The sequence below is a fragment of the Ostrea edulis genome, chromosome 4 (genome assembly GCF_947568905.1).
Source record: "Ostrea edulis chromosome 4, xbOstEdul1.1, whole genome shotgun sequence".
Taxonomy (NCBI): domain Eukaryota; kingdom Metazoa; phylum Mollusca; class Bivalvia; order Ostreida; family Ostreidae; genus Ostrea; species Ostrea edulis.
Genome location: NC_079167.1, coordinates 74,142,708 through 74,161,493, shown reverse-complemented (window position 1 = coordinate 74,161,493; position 18,786 = coordinate 74,142,708). Strand labels below are relative to the sequence as shown.

Sequence of the window (18,786 nt, the reverse complement as noted above, 5' to 3'; positions counted from 1 at the left end):
GTTGAGAATAATAGAATCCTTTATTAGTACTCGTGTGGGATAGGGAAATTCCACTGAGGGGACAAGATTCGCAAAGCCTCGTCCGAGACAGCGAATCTTGTTCCAGAGGTGGAATTTCCCAATCCCACACGAGTAAATACTGAAGGATTATTTTTCTCACATTTTACCTACAGTTTAGTGCATAAATTTAGGAGTTTTGAGAAAATTCTAAATTATCAGAATCCTCATTTGAACTTCGATGCAAAAACTAACTAGATAAGCAGAAAGAGCATACCCGAAAATGGTTTACACTGTAAGTGTAAACTAAAAAACTCAGGTTGTCCACCAGAAAGCTATTCTATATTAAAATCTAAAGAAAACAATGCAAAATATTTTACTTCACCTTGTAACGTAAATCTTCACTGTGTAACGTATATCATAGAAAATATATGACGTCACAATCAAATGATGTCGCAGCAGTGTGAGACAGAAAAATCTCACATGACTGTCTCACATTGGCAAAGCGAACTCACACTTGTGATAATGTGAGAATAATAGAATCCTTCATTAGTACGAGTGTGAGATAGGGAAATTCCACTGAGGGGACAAGATTCGCAAAGCCTCGTCCTAGACAGCGAATCTTGTTCCAGAGGTGGGATTTCCTTATCCCACACGAGTAAATACTGAAGGATTATTTTTCTCACATTTTATCCACAGTTTAGTGGATAAATTCAAGAGCTTTGAGAAAATTCAAAATTATCAAAATCCTCATTTCAACTTCAATGCAAAAACTGATTAGACAGCCTGAAAGAGCATACCCGAAAATGGTTTACATTGCAAGTGTAAACTAAAAAACCCAAGGCTATCCACTAGAAAGCTATATCGAAATGAAATTTAAAGAAAACAGTACAAAATATTTTACTTCACCGTGTAATGTAAATCATAGAAAATTTGAAGTCACAATCGAATGACATTGCAGCAGTGCGAGACAGAAAAATCTCACATGGCTGTCTCACATGGGTAAAGTTGATCTCACTCTGGTGATAATTCCTTTGAATTGTTTTAGACATGAAATAGAGAACTACAGTATTGAAATTCTATGGTAGATACCTGTCAACCCTCCCAATTTTATCATTAACCTACCAGATTTTACTCCTCTCTACCACCTATCAACCACATATCATTCTTCGAAGAAAATTTTTTTTTATCGGTACCATTTTGTATAGTACAACAGGACAAAGTAAAAGATGGTGGACTCCATTGTTGATTGATAGGTAGTTGTTGATAACAGGTAATTAACAAGATGCCGGCTGTGTTACACAGGCGGGTCCTGGTTCTATCAGCTCCTAATGACCATTAACAGCAATGAAGGTCATGTCACATTTGAAAATTATGCACACATAGCAAAAATAACAATGGAAAATGAGCGACTGAAGAATTGGCACTTTGCAGGGAAATTTGAGAAGTTTACACATGTGGAAACATGACATTTGCTGTCATGATAATGGGAAAAAAAATTCACATCCAGTATCAAATATGCCTGCTCATAGCATGGGAAAATGAAATAAAATTTTTGGGGTTGGCTTGCAAAGGGTGTTAATGGAGATCTTGTTTTCCGCGGATTATGTACGAAGGACATGAAAATAAGTCCTGGTTGAAATATTAATATCTTAATAGACTTCATCCAATCAAAAGACCAGAAAGTCCTGAACAATGCCCTGTCTATTCCAAATTTCTTATTGTTAATGACAATATCTTGCTTGTATTCACCCAAATAAAAAAGATTGTGCTTCATATCTGTATATATATTGTGTTTATTGAGTCAGATATTAAATATTGTTTTTGATACCTTTATTTCTTTCTTGTATTCAGTCAGATATTAAATATATTGGTTTTAATATTTGTATATTTTGCTTTTATTCAGTAAGATATTATGCTATTGTTTTAAATATCCGTATTTCTTGCTTGTATGCAGTCAGATATTAAAGAAGAGGAAAGCCCTGGAGTATAGAATGCGTAGGAGAACAAAACACAAAGAGGACTATCTACAGTACATAGAGGTAATGGTACACCAATAGATACCAACATGACTATTGCTATATTCTGACTGTGATCTAAACTACATTAAGTGACAAATTGTTTGTATGAATTCATTTTGGTACATAGGTAAAAAGATTAATAGAATCCTTCATTAATACGACTTTGTGATTGGGAAATTTCTCGAGGGGACAAGATTTGCAGTCTAGGATGAGGCTTTGCTGAGTCCTAGACAGCGAATATTGTCCCCAAGGTGGAGTTTTCCTATCCCATATAGGTAAATAATGAAAGATTATGTTTATCAAATTTTACCCACAGTTTAGTGCATTAATTCAGGAGCTTTGAGAAGATTTAAAATCATCAAAATCCTCATTTGAACTTCAATGCAAAAACTGATTAGACAGTCAGACTAAGAGCTTACCTGAAAATGGTTTACATTTTATGTGTAAACTCAAAAACCAAGGCTGTTCATTGGAAAGCTATATCAAATGTGTACATTTGCGCTTCATGAAAAGTATTTGTAAAAATGAAATTTTTTTCTTAACGATCTACTGTGCTTTGGATCTTTTGTTTTATAACATGCTGACCTGAGTATCAGCTGTGTTTGCCACGTAGTGTGTTTTGATGTCTTCAGTGTAATGGCAGTCAACCATTCATGTAAACATTATGTTGATTGACAGAACCACACAATTAGAATTAGACAAAGTAATATGTAAGGAAGCACATGCAGGGTAGATTCCTGTGTGTCATGTATATCATGAACCCAAAGCAGGTCCACAGGGGGGTGGGGGGTGGGGATGGTGTCAACATTTTACATAAATGTTTAATTTGTCAAATTGATGCGGAAGTGTCTTTATGTAGATTCTTTTTTGTTTACACCATGTAATGAGTCTGGGGATTTAATGTTTTATAAAGGGAAATGTGAGTCTGGGGATTTAATGTTTTATAAAGGGAAATGTGAGTCTGGGGATTTAATGTTTTATAAGGGAAAATTTGAGTCTGGGGATTTAATGTTTTATAAGGGGAAATGTGAGTCTGGGGATTTAATGTTTTATTAGGGGAAATGCGAGTCTGGGGATTTAATGTTTTATATAAAGGGGAAATGTGAGTCTGGGGATTTAATGTTTTATAAAGGAAAATTTGAGTCTGGGGATTTAATGTTTTATAAGGGGAAATGTGAGTCTGGGGATTTAATGTTTTATTAGGGGAAATGCGAGTCTGGGGATTTAATGTTTTATATAAAGGGGAAATGTGAGTCTGGGGATTTAATGTTTTATAAAGGGAAATGCGAGTCTGGGGATTAAATGTTTTATAAAGGGAAATGTGAGTCTGGGGATTTAATGTTTTATAAAGGGAAATGTGAGTCTGGGGATTTAATGTTTTATAAGGGAAAATGTGAGTCTGGGGATTTAATGTTTTATAAGGAGAAATGTGAGTCTGGGAATTTAATGTTTTATAAGGGGAAATGTGAGTCTGGGGATTGAATGTTTTATAAGGGGAAATGTGAGTCTGGGGATGTAATGTTTTGTAAGGGGAAATGTGAGTCTAGGGATTTAATGTTTTATAAGTATAAGTGTGAGTCTGGGGATAAGGGGAAATGCGAGTCCAGGGATTTAATGTTTTATAAGGGGAAATGTGAGTCCAGGGATTTAATGTTTTATTAGGGGAAATGCGAGTCTGGGGATTTAATGTTTTATAAGGGGAAATGCGAGTCTGGGGATTTAATGTTTTATAGGGAGAAATGAGAGTCTTGGGATTTAATATTTTGTAAGGGGAAATGCGAGTCTGGGGATTTAATGTTTTATAAGTAAAAGTGTGAGTCGGGGGATTTAATGTTTTATAAATATAAGTGTGAGTCGGGGGATTTAATGTTTTATAAGTAAAAGTGTGAGTCTGGAGATTTAATGCTTTATAAGTAGAAGTGTGAGTCTGGAGATTTAATGCTTTACAAGGAGAAATGCTATGGATCAGGTCAGCACCGTGATTCATGGGCCTCTTGTTTAATTTCAGTATGAAAAAAATGTCCTGGAACTAATCAAAAGAAGAAGAAAGGTAATATAATAATAGTGAACTCTTCATTGAAGAAATGTAATCTGCCAGTAGTGAACTATTGATAATATTGAAGATCAGTAGTTTAGTGAACTACTGAATGCTATGTTGTTAAAAATTTTTAAATGTGAATATAAATAGAATATTTATTACTGTTATTGAAGTTTAATTTGCATTTAGAGAACAGAAAATTCAGAGTCTTATTTATGATTACAATATTGTTCAGGTGTTGTTTTTGTTTTTAAGAACACCGGGATTACTTATAAGAAGGTGGATATTGATCTTGCCATTGTTCATAGAATTCACAAGCTTTACAGGGTAAGTATTGTCTAAGTGCCCTGTACCTATTCCCCCCCCCCCCAACACACACACACACACAGCAAACAGTATCATTATTACAGGTATGAGATTATTCTACAACACGTATAGTTACCAAGTAAGTACTAGTCCCTACCCCTATCCCCAAGCAAACAGAATTATCATTATTATAGATATGGGATTAGCCTTCAACATGTATAGTTACTAAGTAAATACTAACCCCCACCCCCCAGCTAACAGTATCATTGTTACAGGTATTGGGTGTGATATTCATCTTGAATGTGTATGGCTACTGGATAAGTGCTGTATGCTGATGAATATTTGTCCCAATTTAAACCCCCCCCCCCCCCCCCCCGACACTTTGAAAAAATTATTCCATTCAGTTTTCAATTCACCCCAAACCAATTTGTTTGCCACTATAAAGTTACAAATCAATTTATATTTGCCCAGTTTAAAATTCGCCAGTTTATGATGAGGGCTCGACATCTTGTGTTGCACTACATAATTTAAAAGATACCTAGATTTTGGCCCTTTTGAATGATAGTGAATTTTTGTCCCCCTTAATAGCAAACATTTTCCTGGGCACAAGAAACAGTTGCTGTTGATGAGGACAATACATTTCCTATAGCTGAATCTAGCTGTCAGTAAATATTGATAGGTATAGTAACTACAAACTCCCCATCGAGGCCTCATTACATCACCTACGAATAGACCTCTCCCATGTGATGCAGTACAATATACAGATTTGTATATTGTGAGTCCGCGATTATCACGCGGGCAAATAACACTAAAGAAGTAGTTCATAGTTAAAGCTTGAAAATATTGACAGTAAGAGCATTAATATAAAAGTATGGATTTTATTTTTAAACATAAAATGATCAAAAAATCATTAAAAAGTAGGGAGACTATGTTCAAATTATAGCGTAAAGTAATGAACTTGATGTTTACGTTCTCATTTTGAACTGTTTACGTTTGACATTATGTTTTTCGTCATTCTACAGTGATGTCACACAGTATACGCGCCTAAGAATTCGCTATCCCATAATGCTTCACTGGAAGAGTTTGGTTTGTGAGCAAACGAACTCAGGCGGAAGTTTGATAGTAACTATTATATTCATTCCTGTTTTGTTTTTGTAGCAACTGATAGCCAGATTCCAGGTATGTATAATCCTTCTATGTGGTCTCAATACGTTGCATTTTATTTGGTATTGCCATGATATGTATGTCCATGAGTGGAGATTTAAAATACATGTATCTTGAAGTATAAAATTAAGTAAAATTAGAATGTATTTTTTCTGGTAACAGAGTGATGTGGAGCTATGGTTGTCACATATCAGATTTTCTCTGATGAGGGTAAGTGTTTTTATAGACCCAGGGATTTTAAAGAGATGATTTTCTATTACTTAGTCAAAGATTTACTGTCAGTGGCTCTGTTACAGCACAATGTGATGTTTCTTGTTGCAGAGAGAAAAAGCCCATGTCAGTAGAATATTTTCTAAAATGCTTCAGTTCCACAGCAAGAATGAAGGTATGTGTGTTATAAGTGTTATACACAGACTTCCCATTTGTAAGGAAAATCACCCATTCTGCTTGTAACCGGTCTGATACAGTAAAACCATTGATTGGTCTGATACAGTAAAACCATTGATTGGTTTGATACAGTAAAACCATTGATTGGTTTGATACAATGAAACTAGTCTACTCTGACGTGGGCATGGAGACAAATTCTATATCAGACGGCATGTCTGGTTACACATCATAAAAGATCAAAGACAATAGTGAATGAAAGTTATGGTCGAAATACACAGTGAAATGAATTGCACAGGGGTTGTATCAGACAGGTTAAACTGTTGCTAAAATTCATTCTGTTTAGATCTGTGGATAGTGGCTGCTAAGTGGGAGTTCGAGAACAACAAAAACGTAGACAACGCCAGAAACCTGATGCAGAGAGGACTGAGATTTAACCCTGCCTCCAAGTCACTCTGGCTGGAGGTAACAGCATTTTGTTGTGACATATATTTTCATAATTTTAAAGAATCTTTTCACTAACTTTATATTCATGCTACTTTTAAAATTAGATTTAGACACTGATTTTCCTCATTTTTTCAGTACTACAGATTAGAACTGTTGTTTGCAGAAAAGGTAATTTTCATTACTACCATCCATTTACACATAGCAAGGCAATCATGAATGTTGATGTGTTACACTCAAGACAGGAAACAAACACACACCTGCCTTGCCTTTTTTTGGTCAATTTTTATATTATTTCATTAGAAAGACGTGAAATAACCGGATTGGTTTTCCTTTTAGTGCGTGTTAACGATTGTGAAGTTTGTTTTTGTGTACAAAGATGCTCTGTCTCTCTTAGTGTGCATGAGTTTCACAGAAAACTGATAACAAAACAAGTACAATGGAATTACTATCTTGTTTTGATCAGGATTCTACAAATATTTCTAGTCTTTATTTTAGTATGGCTTGATAGTACATGAAACAGAAAAGTAAACATACTATGGCCTTATTTGAAAAAAAGAGAAATGTACAATGCTTGGAATCATCGTCAAATAATAAAATTAAATTTCAGCTAAGGAAAAGAAGAGAATTGTTTCAAGCATCACAAATGGAGGTATGTTATTTTGGATTTATATAGAATAATGCATTAGGTGTAGAGTGTATGATTTGAAACAGAGAATTTTTTCAAAGATCTTAGAAAGAGATAATGGATGTCCGAACTGAAATGACTGTTCCTATTTATGGTTGACTGTTGTGTTGATGAGTTGTTATTCTATGTAGAGATCAATTCATGGTTTTCAGACGGAAGAATCCAGTGAGATATTAGACGGAATGATAGCTCAGATTGTCTACAGTAAAGCCCTGGAGGCCTTTCCTGGTGAGTTACATCACAGAGAGATACTATTTATAGAAGTGAGACAATGTGTATATTTCAGAAAAAAGTAATTTTCGACTGTAATGATAGTGTCAAAGTTTTTTGTCATTTGCAGGAGACTTGAAGTTTGCTCTGTCCTTTTTGCCGATTTGTAGAATGTTTGATTTCATGTCCAAACAAGAGGATGGCATGTTTGAAAGGTAGCGTGGAGTTCTCTGATTTTCTAATGCCTGTGTTTTCGTTATAGCTCCCTGTTGTGTGTCACCTGACCTGCGTATTTGAGGCCTATTGTTTTTTACTTGTTTGCTTGTTTGTCTGTTGTCAATCTGACCATACATTTAATCCTTGGTCATAACTTTTGATATGAATAATTTGAAATGTCTCTGCCGTCAAACGCAAAACATTTGCTTCAAGGTCATTTAATTGCTATATCGGGACCTACCGTGTGGAATGAACTTCCAACAAACATTAGAACAATCAGCAAGCGCCATCTTAAATCGTTGTATTATATCAGTGCTTTCAACTAACATATTATTCCTTCATGGACATTGCTATGTTGACAATTAGTCAATTTTAAAGTTTTAAACTTGTATACTGTAGAAGTACTTTTTTCCGCGCGGTATTAATTTACGCTATGTACGCGTTCACAAATTTTCCGTGGAAATTTATTCCAGCATACTTAAAGTAAATGAAAGACATTTTAATGGCAATCTAAGAAATCCGCCCAATTTTCTACCCGCAGAATAAATAGAAATTGTGATTCCGCGGACTTATGAACCCGTGGAAAAAAGTACGTTTACAGTATCTTTTAATTTAATTTGCATGTATGTGCTAGCACCATTGATTACATTTTTGTTTGTAAAATTGTGCGCTTTTATAAATTTTAATACAAATAATAACTTTTGAATTATTCAAAATTTGACCAGAGCTTTATAATGGATTAATGTCTTTATTCTTATTCTAAAAATTTAAGTTAAAACTCGTATGTCAAGGTCAGCCTTGTTAGATAAAGTCTTGACCCTATTCAGGGTGTACATGTAATCATGTTCTAATCGGACTCTGTTTCAGTCTGGATACACTCTACTCACACGACCCCTACCTGTGGGAGGCTAAGGCCAGGAGACAGCTAGAGAAAGACCAGGAAAATCCCCTGGGTAAGTCCCGACTGAGTCCAGGTCGAAATAGTCGAAATGTTAAAGTAACATCATAAAAATTTCTTGTTTATTTGATGCTGATATGTATCTCTTTCAGAAATGTTTCATAGTGTTTTTGAAGAAGGCACTTCAAAGGTGAAAGACGGTAAGTCAGTTTGATATTTTCAAAAGTGAAGACAGCGCTTACATAAGCTTGATTAATACTAATGATTGATGTAACAGGAATTTGGCCCGTTAACTTAAAGTTGTTAGAGTACCACATTGTTTGCTGGATGCCCTGGGTTTTAAAGGTTTGTAGGTTTGTCTGTTCTTTCATAATTACATGTATATTTCTAATTTCTACATTGAAAGGAAAATTATGAAAATAAAAACGGAGGTCATAGTGCTTGTTATTGAGCTACAGTGTGTTAAACTTGACTTTTTTCCAGTTAAAATCAACTTTCTCATAAATTAGTTTTGTCTGTTTGTGTCAACACAGCATAAGCAACATAAATCAATAATTACATTAATACACGCTCATGTTTTATAACATTATACATGTAGATATAAAAATGTTTAATGCTAGTAGATTGGAAATAAAATATTGACCCTTTTGCACTTTAAATATGCAAAAATTTATCATATAAATGTTGAGAGTTTTAAAAGTATTGTTATTTTTTAAAATTGCACGTAAGTAACAGTGTGTTGCCTTAAAATTTAAGAAAGAACTTTAAAAAGTGGGGGTTATAGATCTTGATTTTTGAATTAATGGTCAGGAAACTAAATTTTCACACAAAATTTCAGCTAAGTTCTTAATACAGAAGTTTTTAAGAATCAGTGTTCATTTTGGAAAAATATATCAACCAAGTTAATGAATTTTCAACATTTGAATTATACTATTTGCATCATAAATAACAAAAGTGAAATACACGTCTAGTGGTATAAATATTGACAATATATTAGATGAGAAAGAACTGACAACAGCATGCAGATTCATAGCTTTTTGACTAAACAATCCCTTTGCCATAAAACATAATCTTTTCAAAATTTGAATTTACAAAAATAATGCCAACTAGATAGATTTAAGTAATAAATGAGTACTATGTGTGGACCAATACATTAGGTATTGAGAGCAAAAACCAACACAGTTATAGCATCCTATGCGGATGTACTGAAAGCTGAGGAGCAGCTTATTAAGTCCTAACCCAATTAACAACTTCACATTTCCTGTTTTAATTTAGCACCAAGGGAAATAATTCAGGAGTAGTTAGTAAGATTGTTGTGAGGATTTTCGTTATAAAACCTCACGGAAAATGGGAAAGAGTGTTAGTAGAGATTCTCTAGAGGTCATAGGTTAAATTCCAGTTAGGCCAATTAGAATTAATTTATAGATTATCCTCCTCGCCTGCCCCTCAAAAAAGGGCTCACCCTGATTTTTTTTTTATTTTTGCTAAAATTATGATTTCAAACAAATTTGCTTTCCAGTGACCCGAGGGATTGATTAAAGTCACAGAATGTTGGTTTTATATCTTCTACCAAGGATTCTTTGAATGTGAACTTGATTAACACTTTGTGTGATGCCTTTTGTCATTAATTTTGTTTTTCTTGGGAAATAAAAATCAAAAAATAAAATCCTCCCACCCGCCCCATATTTTTGTGTGACCCCGGATGATAATTTACTAATTAAGTTGAATTGGCCTTAAGCGTAAAACCTCATGGAAAATGGGAAAGAGTGTTGGTAGAGATTCTCTAGAGGTCCTGGGTTAAAGTGCTAGTCCTGTTGTCATTTTTTCCATCCCCGATACACAGCCTTTTCTATATGTGGAAACAAGAAAAGTGATGACTATGGGATCCTATACACCCATCATTATTACATGTATATTAGTCATTAATTAATACATAAATCATTAATACATGTATGTAAGTCGTTATAATTAATACATAATTCATGAATGGTGTGGCCAAAGCAATTTGTATACCATCCTGCAAACTCAAGTTCTGAGCTGAACTGTAAAAATAACCAGGCTCCATGGACATGAAGTGAGAAAAATCTTAATTAATGAAATATTTACGTTTTCAAGTCAATAAAGTTTATGTTAAGCTTAAATAATTCAAAATGCAATAAAGTATTTGTGTGAATTTAACAAGCCAAGGATAGATATGAACTTTAGTCTATTCTCAGTTTATGATCATGGAGCCAGGTTTGTCTGTCTGTCTGTCTGTACATCCTATTTCTTATCTGGGGATTACTGTAGATTCCTTATTTTACGCGAGTACTTGATATAGCGAAATGATGCATAGACATCAATCTCATGAACATAAATTCGCATGTGGTTTGTTAATCAAGAGTTCTATGTGTTTTAACAACAGAAAAGTAAAAGTGAATAATTTTATTCCGTGAGTGATATGCCTCTCGCAAAATTACGCGATAATAAATTTCTCGCGTATATTTAGGAATCTACAGTACTTTGTGAAAGAGTCCCACTTGAAAGTTGAAAGTGACATAGACATTGTCTAGGATCAGTGGGTGTGTCATGAACATAGAATGAGGTCATGAACATGGAACGAGGTCATGTGGACGTTGTCCAACAGATCACTGAATGTCTGACCAACTATAATCACCCAAATCAAAAAGTTTACAAATCATTTGTTTTTGTGGAACATCACAAAAGAGAAATGATCCTGTAAAGTTTTTTGTTCAATTGGAGTTATGTCTCTTTAAGTTCATCAATTGTTCAAAATAATTTTGATGTGTAATGTTCTTGTATTTTATCACCACAAAAACTTTATTCTGACTTGCCAAATGTTGCATTCTCTTAGATCAAAGACATCTCTACTCTTAGATATTGATGCAAAAAACATATAGAAAAACATATGTAATATGTTAATCTTGTATAATTTCATAAATAATATTTTCCAATAGATATCTCCTGTGATTATGTTATCAGGGTACGAATTCCGTCAAAATTTGAATTATCAAAAAGATTTTTGATAGGGATCATCCAAATCTGTCAGTAGCTCGGCAGAAAATTGGATATCTAAAGTTCTGTAATCCTAGCTGCATGTCAAAGTTATAATATTGTATGATCAGGGATTGAAGAAGGATTTTGTGATGAAATTTAGAAAGCAATCACGAAAAATAAACCTTTATCCTATATTGACTTTGCATTTAAGTTTAAAACTATTTTTCGATTATCAAGGTGCACCTTGTCAGCAAAGATTTATGCCCCGGTTTTGAAGACCGATAATTTCTGTGAGGTACCACTAATACTAGAGTGACTCTTCTGATTGTCAGGGGTTTGAATGCTGTCATCTGCCTTTCATGAAAAAAAAAAGAAGAAAAATAGGGACAAGCCAAGAATGCCTGTGTGATTTCTGTGGCTAATTATTGATAAACCGTCAAGCTACGGATACCCAAGTATTTCTGTAATGATAACGGAATGAGAGTTTCTTGCAGGGCGGATTTGATGGAGAACCCTTGACAATACAATGTGTTACTTGTTGCAAAAACCCAGGCGTTGGGGATTAGGAAGGGCTTTCACACACATCCTCTATTGCTTTAAGAAAATTTCAGGATTGAAATGCTTTGCTGCACTTTATATATGTATCCCATGAATTTGTCAGATGAATTGTCGATCAATCTGATCCAATCGAGCCCACATATAATAGGGGGAAAAAAAATTTAATCCTCATTGCAGGATTCATATTGTTGACCTTGCGGCCCAATTGGGGTGATGCAGGTATATGCTTTAAAAGTTTTTAATTGAAATTCCTTTCTTCAATTTAATCAATATTGTTAAAGATTTAAATTATTTCAAAGAGTCTGCACTGGAATAGTTGTTTACCAAATTTGTACAAGGACGGTTAAATGTTTATACAGAGTAGAAACCATGCAAATTATTGATTAAAAGAAAATATCTCTTTTTACACACATGTGATACTGGGTGATTATTCAATTATGCCTATGTTTAAAAGTGAAAAGCAATCTTTAATCGGTTGTAAAAGGTTCAATTCTCAAAGGGTGTGAGAAATCACAGTTTGGATATCCTTGGAAAGCAAACATAAAGAGTGCAAGGGAAAGTTTTCATGAGAGAGAATACAAGATATTGTTCATTTCATCCCTAATGGCTGAGTTTCCACTTCACTGAAATTGTTTATTATGTCAGTAAAAAAAGAGTACCTCTCAACATGTTTGAAGATCTATGCCGGGGGATCTATGCTGTGAGTTATTGGTTGAGACATTAAATTATGGGACTAGACACTGAATTATGAGCCAAAACAATGAATTATGGGTCGATACAACGAATTGTTGGTCGAGACAAAGAATTGTTGGTCAATACAATGAATTGTTGGTCACGGAAAGGAGAGAGCAACCCATATGTTACTTAGAAATAAAAACTCGGTATGGGGATGATAAGTAGGGTTTTCATAGACTCAACATACCTCCTATATTATGGCCTAATTTTCTTTAAATACATATTCACAGATCATGTTAACTAGCAAGTCTAGACACAATTGTCTTTTTGTGTTCAAAAAAGGAAAATTCTATGCAGTTGACAGGGAGTTATGATTTCCTATTAAAAAAATTCCAGAGAGCAATTTAAACTAAACTACATTTATTAATTTAGACACCTTAATGCAGTCATAATTATCTTACTCAATTAAATAAAAGTTAATAGAACACATTAATTTTCCATACATTATACCCATGCAAACGTCTTAATTCAGATAAAATTAGGTAATAAATGTACTATACTGTCAGAAAGCATAATCTCAGTACATCATTAGCAATTATTTATCAGACCATATCATAACATATCAAATCATTGAATACCATATGGGATAGGAATAAACATTTAATTAGGTGGCTAGTAGATGGCACACAATGCCTTTTGAGAGAGAGATCATCATTATCGCAGTGGAAGAACAAGATAATTCAAAAACTGTTGATCAAAGGGTGTTCCTTGAAGGGCCATTTCTGATCCGGTTTTTTTTTACTTGAAAGGGTTGGCTTTCCCATTCCATGCATCGGATGTATGTATGGTACACTCAATATTGGTGCTAAAAGATGATTAAAGGATATTTTACACTTAGTGATACTCAGTTATTAATTTTTAAAAACAATAAAGGAAACTGTTGAGCAGCTGGTTTAACCTATTTTAGATCTTGGAGAGACTGTCAAGTTCTCTTCATCACTAACTCAAACTTCATTGACTCAGAACCAATTTTAGCCTTTAGCAAATAGTGGAGTTCTTATAAATTCTGTGTAACATTTCAATACATAAAACACCAACTTTTACGTTAAAGACTGCTGGGTAAAAAACAATTTCAAAGATCAATTTAAGCATCTATCAACTGGCAACAGTAACTTAAGATATTTCTTGAAATATAGAAATTTTAAATAACATCTCTTGGCTTGGCTTTACCATTGAAGATTTTATGAAGGGGGATGTCCAAGCTTTTGCCAGTCTGTTGTCAATTTCTTGGCAACTAATGTGATAGTACACCTCACTGGTGAACTGTCTTCAGCTTAGTCTCGCCAATGAAGATAAGTGGAGGGCAGACTGGTGGAGGACTTGCGCCTTTTTCAGGCTAACCTCAAGTCTGAAAAGCTGGGCAACCTCTGCAAAACAGGATGTTAGTGATGCAGGGCTGTTTTGGAATGGTGTGCAGCATCATTAGTAAAGATGTCTCATATCATCTGCTCAAGAGTCTTTATGTGGGCCTGCAGTCTCCTGAGGTTGAACGTACTGCCATCAAGGTGGTATCGGATGTAAACTGTGTCGTCGTTGAAAGTTTCTGTAGCTTGCTTAAGCAATTTACTGTAGATGATGAACAGAGTTGGTGCCAGAATACATCCCTGTTTTACACCATTGGTGATGGAGAAGGCTGCAGAGAGGTCATTGTTCAATCTGACCTAGCTATGCTGGTCTTCATACAGCTGTGTTACCATGCTAAAATCTTGGAGGGGGGGGGGGCATCCAATGCACTTCATGATCAGCCATAGTCCCTTTCTGCTTACCATGTTGAACGCTTTGGTCAGGTCAGCAAATGTTACATATAGTCCTTTGTTTTGCTCCCAGCACTTCTCTTTGAACTGCCCGAGAACAAAAAGCATGTCTGTGGTGCCCGTTTGCTCTGAAACCACATTGGGTTTCTGGTAGATAGTCTTCCATGTTGGTAGATATCAGCCTGTTCAGGAGTACTTGAGCAAGGAATTTTCCTCTGATGAAAGGCAGAGTGATCCCCAGTTTGAGCAATCGGACTTCTCCCCTTCTTTTTGTACAAGGTAACCATGATTGTGTTGCAGAGGTCTCTTGGAAGTTTGCTTTGCTCCCAACAAGAAACAAGGAGTTTGTGGAGTTTGTTGTGTAACATTGGGCCTCGACCTTTCCAAATCTTCGGTGAAAGTCCATAAACTACTGCTGTCTTACGACTCTTCAACTGCTCTATGGATTTGTTGAGTTTTTCCATAGAGGATGGTTCGTCCAGTTCTACTTTGACTGGTAACTTAGGGATGTGGAGAATTGCTGAGTCCTAAACAACTCTGTCAGTGCTGAAAGTGCTCAGACCAATGGCACAGAATAGGATGCTTTGTCTGTGAGGAGCATCTGGCGGTCTACAAGACACCAGGGACTCTGGGCCTGGTGTGTACAGCTATACACTGCCTTTATACCCTGAAAAGATTTCAATAATGTCTACCAGTATTTTAAAAAGTTCCTGGAATAATGGTTGCACATAGTGACAGCACAGTGTATTTGACCGGAGTTGCTTGTTATGGCTCTATGATTTCCAAAGGAATTACTGTCACCAATCAACTTGATAGTTCATCATTTTCAGCCAATGAAATATTGTGCAATAACATATTGTGCACCAGAATTATCCTACAGCATTGCTTGTGAGGGACAATGTTTAAGGGAAAAGAGAGGTAACTGAGTTATAACATTATGTAGGGGGACAATATTCATAATTTTACTCCATCTGTTTCCTATTCACAATTTTATTAAAATTTTGATTTTCTAAGTTTAAAAACAAAAATTAGATTCTAATGAGAGCTCTAACATGAAAGACAGGAGGAGAGGAACTTAAATTACGTGTAGCTTGGTTTGGCAAGATTCTCTGAATTGTCTCTGATGTAATCTGTCAAAGTAATGTTTGATTTGTAGTCCTTCCTTATTTCATTTAAGCTAGTAGACTGAAAGTTCTTAATAAAAACATCTTTTACTCTCTGAAATATTTTTTATCTTTATTATTGCCGGTGTGTCATTCTCCTCCATCATACCCTGGTTGTGGTGTATCAATGTGTGTCTTATTTTTGCCCCCCCCCCCCTTCTGTGATATATGTCTTATCCTCGTCCCATTTCTTCTCACACAGCAACTCAACCTCAGCCTCTTATACAGCTAAATCTTATTTAATTACCGGCGTTTGAATTTAAATTAGTAATAGTACATATATAAAGGTAATGACGGTTGGTCAAATGACTTAGTACAAATAATTTATGGCGGTACATTCTGTGGGATGTTAGGGAATGTCCCCATGTGTTCGTTGGCTTTGGGTACAGATTGGACTTCCACTCACTCAGCTGTTTTACCCTAAGCCTGTGTTGGTTCCAATGTACCACATAAGGCATTTTTTGTTTTATTATTGTTGTATGCTTTAATTCATTTCACCACAAAGGGCATATTTTGAATGATGGAAATGGTCCCATTCCAAAAATAGACCTGTCATGGCAAACAATGACATAATCCCATCATATGCCTGCTTGACCTTGTGTCCATCATTCTTCTGCTGTCACATCTGACCTTGTCAAACAACAAAAGGGTCAACATTTTCCCAATCCATTCACCAAAAACAGTGCAGTTGATGAATTAATTTACATGTGTCGGTGTTGTTTTGGCTGTAATTAATTAGAATTGTGGTTTTATAAAAATGAAGTCTAGTTTGCCCTGTATTGTATTAATTAATTTCAGTGCAAATAACCACCAATGCATATCCATGGATAATTATACATTGAACCCAGTTACTATATGAAATGATCGAGGGTTTGACAAAAGAGTTTGAATTCATCTTTTGCCAGAAAATTTTGTTCTCTTTCAAAAAAAAAAAGGAATGTGAAAATCAAAAAGAAAGAGTGGTATTCCATTACCCAATTCTTGAAAAACATGATTTCACGTAAAAACCTTGTGGTGGGCATTCATTATTTACCAAACTAAAGAGAACTCCAACATTCATACACTAAGTTGACAGTACAAGAAATGACTCAGTTTGTAATTTTTTTTTAAAATAATGAATGAATGTCACAGACTGGAATCTGAAGACTCTGTCAGTTTTGGGTCAGTTTTGGCAGCCGTCATGAGGCAACAATTGGACAGTCTCCATCAGCTTCCTGTCTCTTGGTTGTAACCTCTACATAAAATCGATCTATCGCCTGCCTCTCTGTGGGAGACATCTGCAATCACAGAAAAACATTTCAATAGTAGAACATGGACAATGGAATTGAATTAGTACTATATCGATTTCAAATGACAGTTGACCCTATATTAATGTGAAACATGGAGAACAGCACCTTGGTAACCTCTGGTGACCCGTACGGTGTTTCAGGTAAACGGTCAGCATGACTCTTTCACCACTCTCCATACACTAAGTGATTATCAACAATCATCAAATACTGCCCTTTTCAAGACTAATTGTGTTAAATTCTTATATAAGGATATGGTAGATATTGCAGACTATTGAATTAAGAGTTGGATCGTTTGACAATGGGCTCATGAGAGCTAGCCAACTACTGTTTCATTCAATTATGGACTAAACTTTCAGAAATTGTCTGATTACAAACTGATTCTGATGACTTCTCTAACAATCAGTTGATTTTACTTAATAATTTATCTCTTTCCCCATGACTGGAAAACCCCATTTTTTTTTAGTTATCTTGTTCAGATAATTGCCAAGTTACCTGTAATAAGAGGGAGGTGAGAATTGAATGGTATACATACAGAGAGTATTGTGTGTCTGGGAGAAGTTTCTGAGGGCTCTGGGGCCCTGGCAGCTATTGTTCAACAAGAACAGAGTTTGGGAAATTATTTAAACATAGAACAAATTGGCACAGGATATTGAACTGGATTATGTAATTCCAGAGACTGATAAAGGGTCAGGCTGCTCTCTCCAACAATTGCAGACCTGTTTCTCCATTTCTATGGCAAGTTTGTCTGACTTAGTAAATTGGAGCGATATCCATCATTATACATACACACCCCAGTGTGCAGATGAAATAATGATGTGTCTTTTTCACTTCTGTATAATGAAATAAAAAGGTCTCTAACAAATTATGCACATTTAAATATGATTTGCTATTCAAAACTTAATTCAGGTGTCGCGGACTTTTAAGGTATGATTCATTTGATAAATGCGATATTACAGAACATGAATTATTAGTTATTTCTAGGGACAAATAGCGTGATCTGAAAAAGGCCAAAAGTCGCATATTTTATTAAATGTATATTTCCCCCTTCTATCACCAATATTATGTAATTTTCTTTAGCAATATTTATATTAGAATGTCTTTCCTGATAGTGAATTTCAAGTCGAATAAATCTTTAATTCAAATTCCTCTTTTATTGATGACAGATATTTTTTTGATACCGAAGAATATTTATCTTCATATTTATATTGACTTGTGACACTTCAACTGAGATTTCATATCAATGTCTAAAAATGGGAGCCTAATCTTTTATTATGAAAAAAAAGATAATTCAACTTATTATTACTTACTGAATTAAGCCTATAGAACAAGATTAGGTATTAAAAATCTTCTGTTTAAATGAATAGAAGTATCTGTACCAGACATATTGGTGAACGATTAATTCTTGTTGTATGGCGGATGTGATAATAGGTTCGAGATACCTTTGAGTATAGAAAAAGACTTGATTTTGATATCATGGTTCAAATCTGAAAAATCTGAAGAGTTCTATCAATTTTTTTGGTAATTAATATTCCTTGACTGATTCTTAATATGTATAATAAAGTAGTCTTGGAGATGATGCTGATTGTTACAGTGTTTACAAGATCTCCACAGGGTCTGATCTATTAAAGTTAATTTTGGAGAAGGCTTATATAGGCTGCAAGCCTGCTGCCTAATCCATTTATGTTTCATACATAATAAAATATTGTTTAAATTAAAGTAAAAGTCTAATGCCTATAGCCATTCTTGGTCTGATATTGCATCCCAATAAATGTTATCCCTGGCTAAACATGTTCCCCAGTGTTTACCCTGCTGAATAAGATCATGAATTTTAGAAACAATTTGTATATACCCTGTCTGAAAGTTTTCAGTCTCTATGAAGTACCAAAACAGTAAGGACAAAGTCAAAGGGTTATGAAGTCAAGTT

The 18,786-nt window shown here is 34.8% G+C and overlaps 1 protein-coding gene across 1 annotated transcript in view; it reads left to right on the top strand.

The window, feature by feature from the left end:
* LOC125667929 (U3 small nucleolar RNA-associated protein 6 homolog) overlaps nucleotides 1-18,786 on the top strand; it is an 82,474-nt gene that overhangs the window by 3,357 nt on the left and 60,331 nt on the right. Inside the window, exons 2-14 of the mRNA XM_048901615.2 lie at nucleotides 1,955-2,039; nucleotides 4,027-4,068; nucleotides 4,312-4,383; nucleotides 5,521-5,541; nucleotides 5,689-5,736; nucleotides 5,848-5,911; nucleotides 6,257-6,375; nucleotides 6,493-6,525; nucleotides 6,965-7,006; nucleotides 7,195-7,270; nucleotides 7,383-7,467; nucleotides 8,336-8,421; nucleotides 8,519-8,566. Coding sequence (XP_048757572.2) covers nucleotides 1,955-2,039; nucleotides 4,027-4,068; nucleotides 4,312-4,383; nucleotides 5,521-5,541; nucleotides 5,689-5,736; nucleotides 5,848-5,911; nucleotides 6,257-6,375; nucleotides 6,493-6,525; nucleotides 6,965-7,006; nucleotides 7,195-7,270; nucleotides 7,383-7,467; nucleotides 8,336-8,421; nucleotides 8,519-8,566 — 821 coding nt within the window. The remainder of the gene's footprint in view (nucleotides 1-1,954; nucleotides 2,040-4,026; nucleotides 4,069-4,311; nucleotides 4,384-5,520; nucleotides 5,542-5,688; nucleotides 5,737-5,847; nucleotides 5,912-6,256; nucleotides 6,376-6,492; nucleotides 6,526-6,964; nucleotides 7,007-7,194; nucleotides 7,271-7,382; nucleotides 7,468-8,335; nucleotides 8,422-8,518; nucleotides 8,567-18,786) is intronic.